The sequence below is a fragment of the Athene noctua genome, chromosome 15 (genome assembly GCF_965140245.1).
Source record: "Athene noctua chromosome 15, bAthNoc1.hap1.1, whole genome shotgun sequence".
In the NCBI taxonomy this organism is placed as follows: Eukaryota; Metazoa; Chordata; class Aves; order Strigiformes; family Strigidae; genus Athene; species Athene noctua.
This window is the reverse complement of record NC_134051.1, coordinates 5,691,212-5,705,083: the sequence shown is the minus strand read 5'-3', so window position 1 is coordinate 5,705,083 and position 13,872 is coordinate 5,691,212. Positions and strand designations below refer to the sequence as shown.

General features: G+C 44.2%; 1 protein-coding gene across 1 annotated transcript in view; it reads right to left on the bottom strand.

Moving 5' to 3' along the window:
• CACNA1H (calcium voltage-gated channel subunit alpha1 H) overlaps positions 1-13,872 on the bottom strand; it is a 255,390-nt gene that overhangs the window by 42,680 nt on the left and 198,838 nt on the right. The window contains exons 14-22 of the mRNA XM_074919769.1: positions 12,386-12,541; positions 7,676-7,766; positions 5,331-5,539; positions 3,426-3,697; positions 3,263-3,392; positions 2,470-2,570; positions 1,929-2,052; positions 1,728-1,796; positions 1,434-1,618 (exon numbers count right to left, since the gene is read on the bottom strand). Coding sequence (XP_074775870.1) covers positions 1,434-1,618; positions 1,728-1,796; positions 1,929-2,052; positions 2,470-2,570; positions 3,263-3,392; positions 3,426-3,697; positions 5,331-5,539; positions 7,676-7,766; positions 12,386-12,541 — 1,337 coding nt within the window. The remainder of the gene's footprint in view (positions 1-1,433; positions 1,619-1,727; positions 1,797-1,928; positions 2,053-2,469; positions 2,571-3,262; positions 3,393-3,425; positions 3,698-5,330; positions 5,540-7,675; positions 7,767-12,385; positions 12,542-13,872) is intronic.

Below are 13,872 nucleotides of genomic sequence, written 5' to 3'. Positions count from 1 at the left end.
AAATGTGTTTGCACACATAAGTGTAACTAGCTCAAGCAAGCTTTTCTGGGAAGGCAGGTGTTTTGACTGAAGAACATCAAAGCTTTTTTAGGAGGGGCCTGTAGAGGGGAGAGGGTATGAGTCCTTGCAGGTAGCTTGAGCTTGCACGGCCAATGCTTTCATGCCTGCCAAACACAGAGAAAAGAGGAGAGTTGTATCCTGCAGGGACAAAGCATTTCAATAGGGTCTTGTTTGGCAGCAAATAATATGGCAGTTTGAACTGCACCTAAAAAGTGTTAGGAATGGTCTCTGGAGTAATCTTAGCAGAGGCTGTGATAAGTGAAGCCATCATGAGAGGTGATGAATTCCTCTCTATTAATAGGATCTGGCTCAGTTACTCTCCAAGACCAATTCTCTTTTTTTTCTCTCCTTATGTTTACTTATGAATTAGCTATGCCTTGATTTCCGTTCCTAGTTATGTGTGTTAGATAGGTGCCCCGTGGCACTGCCAGGCCAAGGCTTGTCCAGGGTGACCCAGTGTGGCTCGGGGTGAACCAGCACTGCAAGGGGACCCTGATGCCACCAGTAGAACAGAGATTGGGAGCAGGAGAGGAGACAGAAACACTCACAAAGTTGCCTGTCACTCAAGAAATAATACGGAGTAGACAAATAACTGTTGTTGTTGTGGTCATGGGCCTAAACAAGACTGACTCTTCCTATTACTCTCATAAGCAAGCAGCTTCTCATCAGAAAGCCTACAGGTCTCTGGAGGTGCCTATTTGATTTCCCCTGAAATTTCATGAAAAAAGGCTCGTGTTCCTTGCCAAGCAGGATGAAAATAGAACAGGAGTCGTGAGCTGATAAAAATCCCCCAAGCATTAACACTCTGTTATTGCATAATCATAAACAAAATACAAATTCTCTTTATTTCTCTTCTCAAATACTCAAAGTGTCTCCCCTTCCTCCTCCTAGCTAAGAGCTAAATTGTTTTTCAGCAATGTTAGATAGGCAGGCACGGGAGAGCAGGTATGGATGCTGGAGCTTATCAAATTATTGTTAGTACCTGTTCAATTGCAAATTTTCTCCCAGTCAACACAACCTCTTTGCTTAGGAATGACTCTGAGGTTGTGCAGTTTAACAAGGAGCCAGACTGATTTGTAAAATGGTGATAAAAATGCAGCGTGAAGGAGGCATTTGCTGCACTAACAGCCTGAGTATGATAACACCTCTCATCCCAAACTCCATCCACTCTTCCGTGCTGGAGAAGATGATTTATAACTAATTTCACTGTTTTCAAACAGTTTCACTAGATAAGAGCTCCCCAAAGATGATTCTACCCATACTGTGTTTTTGCTTTTTGTGTTATTAAGCAAGACCTTAATGGATCATTTGCATTTTTTCAAACTCCTTGATCTATCAACACAAAGAAAACTCAGTGATGCTATTGAACATACCGGAGAGGTCTCAAGGTCCGCAGAAGTCTCAAAACACGAAGGACACCCAGGATCTTTGCTCCACCTGCTGATGCCATGGAGACAATAATGTCAATGATAGATACAAAGACCAGGACTCCATCCAGGACATTCCAGCTGCTCTGCAGATAGGTGTTCTCCCCAGAGAAAAAGCCAAGGGCTACCACCTACAGGCAGGAGAAGAGAGACATTTAAATCTTCACCCAGATCATAACTAGGTCATGTTCTGGTCTTTGCCAGGCCTCACTAAGGGCCATGGCACGAAGATGTAATTACCTTAACCATCATTTCAGCCACAAATATTGCAGTGAAAATGTAATTAGAAACACTTAGGAATATCCTTTCCTGTAAAACATAGAACAACAAAAAGAGACATGTTATTTAAAGATGTTAGAAAACAAACTTCTTTCATTTTGCAGGGTCTTGCATCAAGAAAGAAGGTGCCGCATTGAGGAAGAAAATGACTCAGGTACTCACTGTGCTGTGTGGGTCTATGTCTGGTCGCTCCAGTGCTATAGTGATGCAGTTGAGAAATATGAAGACCAGCACCACGTGATCAAACATTTTGTGAGCAATGACCTTCTGGCACATCACTCGGAACCTGAAGAAATGGTGGGAAGAGAAATATCCTTAAGATATTTGGGTCAGCAAGAGACTCCCAACCAAATGGCACATCCTTGAAGTCTTTAGTTGTGCCACCAGCATCCGCCCAGGTGGTGAGCTAGTCTCTCTCCACAAGCTTCAGCCATTATTATCAATGCAGTAAACAAGATGTAGTGACAGCTACTATCAATGCTGGTTAAACCACCCTTTGTCCTAGACAGGCATGGAGTGAACCATGCAACAATTCTGCCCATGTTTAACAGAAAAAGTTACCTAAAAATCAGGAACTGGATTTCTAAAACTCTCAGTGCTTCTGCATCAGAGAGGGATTTTTCTCAAGAGAAGGCTAGCTAGAAATGTAGTATTCCTTTACCACAGAAACCTGGTGGGCTGGCATTTCACTGGGATTTCTTACCGATTCTGTGGGGAAAACAAGTAGAGGGACCAGTCTTCATGACTCTTGCACCACTGTGGTTTGTAGGGCTCCAGGACTTTACGAATCCGGTAGCAGTAACTCTGGATAGAAAAGAAGAAACACCTTTTTTTCCTCTTTTATTTTCCTGCCTCTTCAACTTTCACAGTCCTTTTGTGAAAGGGGGCAGTACATGGCATTTCATAGCGCTTGCAGGGAGTCATGGCTTTTGGGACAGAGATGTGACAGGCATTGTCACATTTGTCCAACAAAACAGGGAGGAAAGGGGTGGAAGAAACAGGCTGCTTTACAGTGTGATATGAACATAACAAAGCAAGACTTTCTATCCAGGGAACATTTTGAGATTCAAAGCTATGTCAAAAGAGGCCTCAAACAACCAAAAAGTTAAATAAAGAACACTCTTTTTAGGCTTTCAAGCCTTCGAGATGCCAAAGAGCTCTCGTGAGCAAAGACATGAGCTATCTGTTCTCTCTACAGCTCATTTTTGGAGGCGTCCTGGGCCAGGGGAACAATGTCAACCCATCCAAAAACTAGGCAAATTCATGCACAACCCCTTGCAGTTTTACCTTGTTAGAGATCACTGCAAGGTAATAGCCCAACCCATTAATTAAAAAAACCCCTTTTCGGAAGTCAATGCCCATCACTCGGATCTGGATTTGTTTTGTCTACACCAGCCATTAGGCAGTAACACATTTCAAAGCCTGATTTTTAATCAGCCTTCTTGAAGTGGAAAAGCCACTTAACACATGAGCGCCTGATCTCCCCCTCAACTCACATCATCCATGTCATCCTCGTAGTCCATGGCATCCTCTTTGTGGCTGTCGACACGCAGGAAGAACTCGCTGGGGACGTGAACCATCTTGCCGTTGCAGTCTTGGTACTCGGCAGGCAGAACGGCCACGGGGCTGATACTGAGCGAGTGGCGCATGGTGGGCAACTGGAGCAGCTCAGGCAGGTCCAGGGAGCTGCGGTAGTCCAGGGACTCTGCCCGGCGGTGCAACGAGGGTCTGCTGACCGTGCTGGACTTGGCATCATCGGAGTCGTCATCTGTGCTGCCTTTTCCCTCCCCAGAGAGCAAGGACTCTCTTTCTCCTGACTGGTTCTTCTTCTTGAGGCTCGGGGCTCTGCCCAGGCTATTCCAGCTTGAGCGTCGGCTTCCCCAGTTGCTGCTGGTGCCCCAGTTGGCACAAGGGGAACTGCGGAGGCTGGACTGAGTGAGGAAAAAGACATTTGAGGGTTTGTTTGCAGGAGGAAGCCAAAGGATATGGCATTTTGCCCAGACTGGAAGACCCTTCTTGTTTCAAGTCATGTCTTCCCCTTCTAGCCTTCCTCACTGCTCTGATTTCAACATGCCAACGCCTTGAGATGGGGGCCAAGCACCCAGATAAGCCCACTCTGAAAGTACCCTTTGAACTACACCTGTAGCACAGCTACCAAACCTCTGTGCTGTATGACTTCCTACTGTCCTGGAAGTATCTCTCAATGTAACGCACAACATTAATTGTGCATAAAAACTGAACCCAAAGACGCTACTGCTGAAGTGACGTTTTCTTTCCTCATGTTCAAGCGGTTTTAGCACACAACTTCTCTGGTTTCCAAAGGGGCTCTGGCACCTGAGTCACCCTATTTGCACTACTTTCTCTTCAATTTGCTGCATGAGGAGGTGGAATGAGTGTTTTTCTCTTACAGCATAGTTCTGGCACTGATCGGTGTGTCAGCATACTTTGGCTGGCAGGTAGCTGCCAGGATGAGAACACCTAGGGTCAGAGCAGTAAAGCTAGAAGGAAAACTCCTTCTCCTTCCATGGCTTCCTCCCAGCACAAAACAAGGCAAACTGCCTGCCTTCCTTCTCCCTCTCAGTGTTGGTCAGCTCTCCTCTGACTGCTTCATCTTCCTTTGGCTGGTGGCACTGATGTGCTCTCAGAAAAAGGATTCAAACTATGAACAACCCTCTTCAGCAACTCACAATCTCATGAAACCCCAAGGCAAACAACAGTCATCTCTATTTTCTTTTCAAAAGCATTACCTTGACTAAGCAGCTTACAAAAGGGGTAGTGGCTCTATCTCTGTGTGAAGTGCTTTCACAGTCCGCTGCCTTGATTTGAAGATGATATTGCAGTTACAGAGCAGAGGAACGGGACAGATAAGCAGCAACAGCAATCCACTTTGTCTATTAACTCTGTTCCCTCTGTTTGCAGAGCTGCCCTCCCTCTCCCCCATTGCAGGCAAAATGCAATCAGTTGCCAAAACAGTCAGCTCCAGCCAGATCTCTGCTCCATGAGCTGTGCAATCGGTCAGCTCATACCTCATTTCCTCTGTTTCCCCTCCAATGGGGCTTAATTTCCCTTGACACAAGGTGGATTCAAGATGCAACCCTAAAACACCGTGAGGAGAAACAGGTCTCATTCTCACAGCAACACCTGACAGCTTCTCCAAGTCACCACAAAATGGCCAGTGCAGTTGGCAAAAGATGTCTGCTCCTCCCCAGAGGGGTTTGCTGGAATAACTGCATGAACTAAGGACTTGTTTCAGGTTGTGTCTCTCCAATGAGGTGGCTTGGCATGGACCTCCAATCAGATACTAGGCAGGAAAACACTGAATCCCAGTATATCCATCTCCCCTCTTCACATACTCACTGTCCTTGACTGTTACGTTGCTGCTGTCCTGCCCTAGCGAGCACACCCATTCATTTCTCCTTCTTGACTCTGTTCTCCTGCCTTTCCACATACTTCCCACCTCTATCACCCTTCTTTTTATTTTCCAGCAATGTGTGTGCATGCACACACACACATCTGTGCTACTTACAGGCACCTGAGGGAGAGTTGTTAGCAACAGGAACCTACCAAGGACTTCTGATCGTAGCTCAAGGGGTCTAGCGAAGCGTTACTCCCTCTCCTTGAGTCCACAAAAGTGTGCAGTGAATCCATGTGTGGGGAACACTTTGGTGTGGGCATTGGTGTGGCAGCAGTGCGCATGATTATAGGAGGTGGCATGCTTCCCCTGCCCTCCAGGTGTCCATTTGGGGTGACGGCAAGTGAGTACATCTTCATCTCTGGAGAGAAGGGGAGAGAGAATACGAGGTGAATACTCAGCTACAGAAATCACTCTTCAAAATGGACATTGCTTCTTGGGTCTTCTAGGAACTCCACCAAATGGAGATGAAATGTTGTTGGCAATAAGATCACCCCCATCACACTGAAAGGCATAAGGCAAATGTCACAACCTTTTAAGATGCCTTCAGCCCTGCCTGGACTTGGAAATAATTGCCCTCCAAAAGAAGCTTCTTTTGCTCCCTGTTTCTTGGGATTTAGAGAGTTGAGTTACAGTTTTTTCTGGGACTGGGCAAAAGGAAGGGCATTGAGGAGTGGCTAAATTCATCCTTGGACGTTAATCTCTTCTCCTTGACATACAGTCTTGCACAGAGATATTTATACAGTTGTGATGTGCTCAGAGTTCCTTCATGGGGAAGGCACTAAGCAAACATTAGTCATTGTCTTTAGTCATCTGCTCAGGGGCCAGGAAATGGAAGTTGCTCTTACACATCCACCCATCTAGAAGAGTAAACCTCCTGTAACAAGCGAAATCTAATGGCACATCTCTGTGGTAATTGCGGAAAGCATCTATTTTAGCTGCATGGCAAGTGCAGACTGCAAAAACCATATTCATGCTGAAGACAAACCAGACATTAACACCCACAGCCCTATGGAGTGCCATAATACTCAATACCAAAAGTCTAATTTCAAACACAGAACTAAAGTTGAACTAGCTCCTGCTTTACTGGGCTTAGTGGGTTCTGGTTTAATAACTTCAGAACCAGTCTTAAAGAGGGGGAAGGATGGGAGCATCTGCAACCAGCAGGAAAGAAGTACAAGTCTGCAGTGAGAAATCCAAGGGAGTGCATTACCCCTGCTATTTATCTTCCACAGGCTGCTTTTGTAATGCAGTGTGCTTCTATTGTATCTGTTTAGCTGCTGGCTTGCACACAAATACCTGATCTGCACCACAGAAGTCCATGGGAACGCTGCCATTCACTTTGAGGGGTGGAAGATCCAGCTCAAATATGCTAATCTGCAATACACGTTCCTCTTGCCAGTATATCTGTTTACAGACCAATGGCATTGTAATAGAATTGTTAATATCCTTATGCTGTTTAGTCACCGGTTGGCACCTATGAGGCTTACTCAAGGACCTTGACTGATGGCCAGTTCAGCCCTGTTTTCTATTCCTGTATTACCTGAGAAGAGGTGACAATATTTCTTTCCCCTATAACTCTCTTATTATTTGAAACTGTCCAGCAAATAGTTGGTGCAAAGGAAATTTAAACTGTGGGTTCCTTGCCAACTATTTGCAATGGACATTCATTTATCGTTTGGTGTTTGGAATTTCTTGATTCATCTGCAGACTGAGCAGCTCCACCACCTTGCTGTGATCCAGCTCTGTCTCAGCTTCACCAACAAATTCCTTATGTCCCTTCCTGATCGGAATTCCATCTGCTCACCACAATCAATATGATTTCTTTAGCTGAAACAAATCCTGGTTCAGAAGAATTTAAAGTAATCCTAACAAGAGCCCAAGCCAAGAATCAAAGTACAGAGAAACTAAACTGGCTCCTGTTAACCATCATGCTGTTCACTCTGTTAAAATACGTGATCCCTTCCTGTCCCTTATCTGGTTGCAAACTCTACAGAGCAAAGGCTGTCACCTACTACTCCATGTTTACAGTACACTAGTACAATGTGGCCTTACCTCAAATCAATTGCCAGGCCCTCCTGTAACACAAATGAACAGCAACATTTCCATCAATCAAACCTCACCTAAATGCATTTGTGTGAGAAACCAAAAAGAACAGATGAGAACATGATTGATTTGAAAAGCTGCTGAGAAGTAGCATGAGAATATTGGTGTCAGCAAACCATTCTGTGGTAATGATACATGAGAAATGACGAGACACGACATCTAAATAGTCTAGTATAGTTTAAATTAGAAAAACATCTGTTTAAAGGAAATATCAATGCTCATTTAGCTTTCCCAACACTCTCTGCATAGCTGTTCTGTTAACACAGCTATCAGATTAATTGCCAGATAAAATGGATTTTTCCCCTTTCCCTTATATGCTTCTGTGAAAAGATGGCTGGAAGCAGAGTTGTAGTTCTCACATTTCCAGGAAAATGTAGAGACAATATCCTACCTGTTGCTCGGAGGTCCTTTAGCTTCTCAAAATCATCATCAAAGTTAGCAGATGTCTTGTCCTCATCTGTGTCTGACCTATTGGCATCACCCTGCAGAGAGGAGAAGGATAGATAGTTTACAGACCTGATTCATTTAAACTTTAGCACAAATCCCATTACTTGGCAGCTCATAGATAACCTCAGCTCCTCCTGATTAGCTTAAGCGTAGCCTCAAGAACCAGGAATGCAGAATGCCAAATTCCCTCTAATATGGCCGTTGGGAATCACTCCAGGTAAGTCTCTCTCTTCCTCGTTTTGATTCATTTTTGTACTTGGACAGAAAGGATAATGTTGCAATTGCGACTACTGTTCCTGCAATGTCGTTGTGTTTCCTACATCGTGCCCAGCCTCAGTGAATAGTGTATCCCAGGGGAGAACAGGAAAGTGCAGCTTTAATCAGAGGAGTGACTAAGAAAAATTGGCATCGTGGGGTTCCATATTTGCACTCTCCATGATCCCAGCTGAAAGCATGAAGGTTTTAGCATCAAAGGATGTCAAAAGGTTTTTCATCTTTATTTGACAGCACTGTAAATTTGACTTAGATCTGAAAACCCAGCCCTGATTTGCTTTCTTCATGCTGGCTGGGAATTGAGATTGTATTGGGAAATCTCTTGGCAACATTGAAGCTGAGGCAGAAGGGAATGAGGCCAGCTTGCCTGGCAGCACAGTCCTCTCAGGACAGAGAACAGTCAACCACCCTCACACTGGCTTTTCTCCTAGAAGTACAGTTATTTTTCCCTTTCATACATATCTGCCTCTGCTACCACAAATGATCAGCCTAAATAATGTACAAGCCTGGGACAGAAGAACTGTTGTCAGGTTCTCCTCTGCTGGGGGGTCTGAAGAGAGGAGATTCCAGCAGACTGTTGGCATGACTCTGGCTTGATCCATCAAGACTGCAGGAAAGCTGTGCAAATTGGTAGCAAATGGTTGGATTAAAGCAGCTGATCCAGGAAAAAGGAGCACAGTTCTTTAACTGATGCCTGAACAAATCACCATGGTTTCTAGAGACGTGGTGCTGAAGTGGCAGTGAACTTAATTTCATCTGTGATGTATCGCTAACTGGTGCAGCCAAACAGAATGACTGAAAGGCTTAAGCTCCCTTATTCATCTTCTCTGTTTTGGACCAGAAGCACTAGTGCAGAGTAGATGAAAGATCTGCATAATTTTAGAAGGTTTGTCTGCTCTTCCAGAGTAGCTCTGGGGTAGATTTCAAAATGACATGGGAAATACGATGTAAGCACAAATATGCGATTATGGTCCTGTTTGAATCCTGGCTGCTTGTTGTCCTAAGCACAAATGTACTAAAAATGGTTTTGAGGGCATTCAAGCCTATTCTCTTCTAGGGATACTGCTGACAAACTTGCTCCACAGGCAGATCAGAACCCGAGATCAAACTGAAACTGTGTACTGTGATTCACAGTACAATTTGTAGTGTTCTTACTGAAATGTTGCTGATGGTTCATTGCTTAGAGCAGCTCTAATGTGCTCCCTCTTAGCTGCACAAGTCTCCCAGGAGTCACTTTCCATCTAAGTGAAAGAAAGACCTGAGCAAAGGGAGGAGAAGTGCACCTCAGTGTCTGCTATAACTGCTAAGAGCATCACCCTGTAAGAGGGCAAAGTCAAAGAGGTCAAAACAAGAATTTCTGTCAGATCCCCAACATACCAACAGAACCAGGAATGACAAGAGAAAACCCAGCTCCACTGATACGTCTTCCAAGGAGACTGTAAACATCTTTGGTTTACAACCAGAGCTAAGGTATGCATGTGTAAGTGCAAGACTTGAATCGAGCCCTGGTAGCTGAAATACATCCCTGAGCAGGGTTTTCTTAACACAGCTAATACCTCACTATGAGACAACTGACAAGCCCATAGGCTTAATGTTAGGATTTATAATAAATGGAGGTAAAGTGTGCCCTGCAAATGTCATGCCTGTGGTTGCTGGCCTTTTCTGAGGCAGCACTGAGTGAATAATACAAACTTTGAAAACTACTCCTTACACGCATTTAAATCATGGTTCGTAACAGCTCTGAAAGGAGCCATTAAGCCTGAGCAAGAAAACGACAGCTATTCAGCTAGGCCTGCAATCATGCACTCGGAGAGTATTGCATGAGCCTGCCCATTTCAAGCTTCACGTTAGCAGGTGGTTCAACCTCCAAGAGGGCAGGTAAGGAACGGGATCTGTACCATACAAAGACATCTGCATGCTGCCAGCTTGCCAAGTGGAGAAAACTTTCTTCTGCTTTAGAGTAATCAGAAACAAAGGATGCAAACTGCTGTACAAGGGCACTCTGTGCCTAAATGCGAGATTGCTTGAGCGGGAGCATTTTCCAATCAGCTGAGTCGCACATGCTGGTTATCATCTGTTTGGGTTTCCCTGGCATGTACTCTTTTTCCATCCAGATTTGCTGGTTGGTGGAATGTGAGGATATCTGACACATGTTTGGCCACTGAATAGTCCCCTCTCTGAGCTAACATGCAGCCAGCTGTGCTGGTTACTTCTGTGTTCAGTTCAGGACAATCTATACTTTAGCACAGACTTGAGTCTGCTATCGCCTGTGTTGTTTCCTAGCAGAACTGAGGTCCAGCACAACCACTCTGAACACAGCTACAACTCCCCTAGAGGAAAACCCCATCTAGGCTGGAAGACAGCAGCTACTGCAGAGCCTGTAGAAACAGTGGTAATTGCTTTGCTTTGGTTGTATTAATTTAAATGTCCAACTTCATCTGCAACAGGTTGCACTAGAATATGAATATGGCAAAGGTGTTATAGTATCCAGGGCAAAGCCAGGAGATGCTGAGATCAGTGACACTGAGAAAACTACAGGAATTTTGAAATAAACAGTGTCAGCAGTTACTGAGACATAGAGTATAAGCTTCTTCTTGGAACAGGACCTTCTTGCTCTTCTTGGTCAGCTGTGCTGGATCTTCAGGGCTTGGACCACATTGTACAAGCCATCAAAGTGCCCACTAATGCAGTGCAGAGCTGTTCATTTTGAAAGCGATGGGCTGAACTGTTTGTGTCTTCTCTGTGTGTGCAGGTGGCACTCAGCACCCTCAGCATCCATGAAACAGCCCTGAGGGATGTCGATCAGGGTTGTTTTTTCCCAAACTGGGGCTTGGCTCCTGTTGTTTCAATTATTTTTCCTCTGTTAGTGCTGCAAGGAAGCTAGGAGGGATGTTTTAATAATGAATCTATGCAGACATTCTTGAAAGACATAAATGTGGCTGTGCTGGCTCGAGAGAAGGGAAATTTTGGTCCATGAATATTTCAGTTCTGTTCTATGGTCAGCAAAGGTTTGTCTAAGTGTGGTCTAAACACAGCAAATGAAAGCATGATACCATTTCTGGGGAAAAAATGAAAAAAAATCCTATAAAAATAATTTCTTTCTCCCCTTTCCCTTGGGAGCTAAGGCGGTGAAAACTGAAGCCATTTTCTTATTTTCTGAGTCTGTGTGTCTCTGAAGCCAATCCAGCACTAAGCAAACTTTCTCTTCTTGATTGTTGCAGAAATCAGGAAGTAATAATAAAAAAAATCACAAAGCACAATGTAAGCCCTTTCAATGCCACTATTATTAGCTTTAACTGGGACTGGATGATTTTTGGTAAATCTCAAAATCATTTCATATGCTGTAGAACTTTGGAAAAAAAGTAATTTTTTTCTGGATAATATATATATATATATATATGCACATACATCATTACATTTGCAACAGAAACAGATCATCCTCACTTAAAATCTCCCCCGAAGAGACTTGCTGTGATCAGAAAGAAATATGGAAAAAAGCAGGACAGGGCAGGGGATGGCTGGTTTTACTCTCTCAGGATGCTGAAAGCAGATCTGGAATGGACTTGCCAGTGAGGAGGAAAACTTAAGAGGTTGCAGGGGCCCTCCACTCACACCAGTACTGTATCACTTACACCACTCACACCAGCGTGGCCTGCTGCTCTGGATCATGTGGCACAAGATTGCCTGTCTAGTTCACATCGTGACATGGCATATCCCTTTTGACTGAGAAATAAAATCCTTTCTCTAATCCTCTCCATGTCAGATAAGATGAGATGCCTGTGGTTTATCATATATTCCCTGCTCACTGACCTGGTACAGGCATTATTTTCAGGTGTAGGTAAAAACCTCTTTAGAATTTATATGTCCTATATCACCTTAAGTATCCCAAAATTTAATGTTTGTAACCTTGCAACACAGCTTTTGAACAGCTGTGCTACTAGTCTCAAACAACACCTAAGGGACAGAGTCACAAGGAAAGGCCTGGACTGAGAGCCAGTTCACATCCTACCTGGTTCCCATGACTGCACATGGCTAGATACATTGAAGGCCTACAACCCACCATAAAGAACACAAAACACAGGACATATAGGAGATTCGATGAGTTAGATTCATCCTAAATTATCTCCTCTAGATCACACAACAGACCCTGCAATCAACCAAAGTGTTGGTCTTCCGAGTCCCATGCCAAGTCCAGTGGGCCTTATTTACAAAGACAGATTCACAAGAGCTTCATGTGCCCAACTCAGCTGATCTACACCACATAAATTTAAATTTAGGGTTGCTTGCATGGTTAGATGTTTGCACTGACATGGATTCATCTCCACGCTCTTGCCTACATGTCCTTCTCAGTTTTCTCCCTCCCTCTGCTCAGATCTCTTACCTCTGCCTGGAAGCCTTCTACCAGAATGGCAACAAGAAGGTTGAAGAGCACATAATTGCCGAAGGTCATCAGGGCCACAAAGTAGAGTGCTGCCCATGAGGATGTAGATGCCATCCCATTGTACAGGACCACGTTCCAGTCCTCTTGAGTGAGGATCTGCAGAGAGATGAAGGGGAAGACTCTCTAATTACTCCACTCATCTCATGCACAGCAGCTGCATTCAAATACTGACTCATCCATTTCTTCCTCTCCTTTTAACCTTTTCTGAGCGTAATCATTAGCAGGTCTCATGAGATGAGATGGCAAAACATTCCTTTTATCTTTGCATGTGAGAGCTCTCTCCTGGCCAAACCTGCCCTCTCTGCAGAAAGATCTAGCATTCTGCTGCTCACAGAGATGACCAGTGCAGATCCTAGATATGGTGACATGAAAGAGTCCCACTGTTTGGTGGTGTTATTGTCTCCTTTGATAACCTTCAGGAGACAACAGACCTGAGGTCAGAGCTGTTGTCTCCTTTTGGGCTGTTCTGGAGCTGAAGAAAAGGGTAGTGGACATGATATTTGACAAGATAAATGACACTGGGTGGCTCAAGAAACTCAGGGAATCAAAGTGGTTTCCATTAAGCAAAAGCACTGACAAGGTGGGCAAAAAAATACACTCCTTTGCAAAGCCTTGCTCCAAGGGACCTTCCCCGGGGATTCCCACTCTCCCAGATTTCCTGGAGCTCAAAAATCCTGGGGACTATGAAAAATGGATGACAGACTCATGCTCTACATTAATTCACACTTAAAGTGAAAATGGCCTCTAGCCCTCCTAAAAACAAGGCAGCTTTGGGGATAGCAATGCAGTCAGCTGCACTGAGCTATGTCACCTTCATGGGATGTAGGACTGAGCCTTTGTGTTCTGTGACCACTCTATTTCCCAAGGGACTGCTAGAATAAATGCAGAAATCTGTATTTACGTTGGTAAGAGAAAAATGTGAACCTGTGAGACTAATGCTGATTCGTCCTTGCTCCTTTATAAGAAGGAAAACTTGGCGAGAAGTTATACTCTTCACAGTGAAGACTCTTGACTGGTTTCTACCTTGAATGATACTGTGGTGAACTCCTACTCTGTACTTAGAAACTTAGCTTAATGTTGTTTACATTGTGCTTCACTTGCTGCACTTGGGTTCTAAAGACTAAACTTTTAAACAGAAAACACTAGTTTTTATATTTAGCATGTCCTGGAAATAGCAACTTATTGCTCCATTGTGGAATACACCAGTGATTTCAAACATGTAACAGATCTGGTCTGCAGAGGAAAAGCAACTTTTTACACAAAGACTTTCCCAGCATATAGAGCCAGCACCTCTATCTCTGACTTGTGACAGTATTTGTCACTCCCAGTAAAATGAAATTGTTTGCAAAGTGTGTTGTTGGGGCAGTGAAGGAAAGTAAGGAGACAGAGATCAACAGAATAGGAGCAGAATGGACAGTAGACGGTGG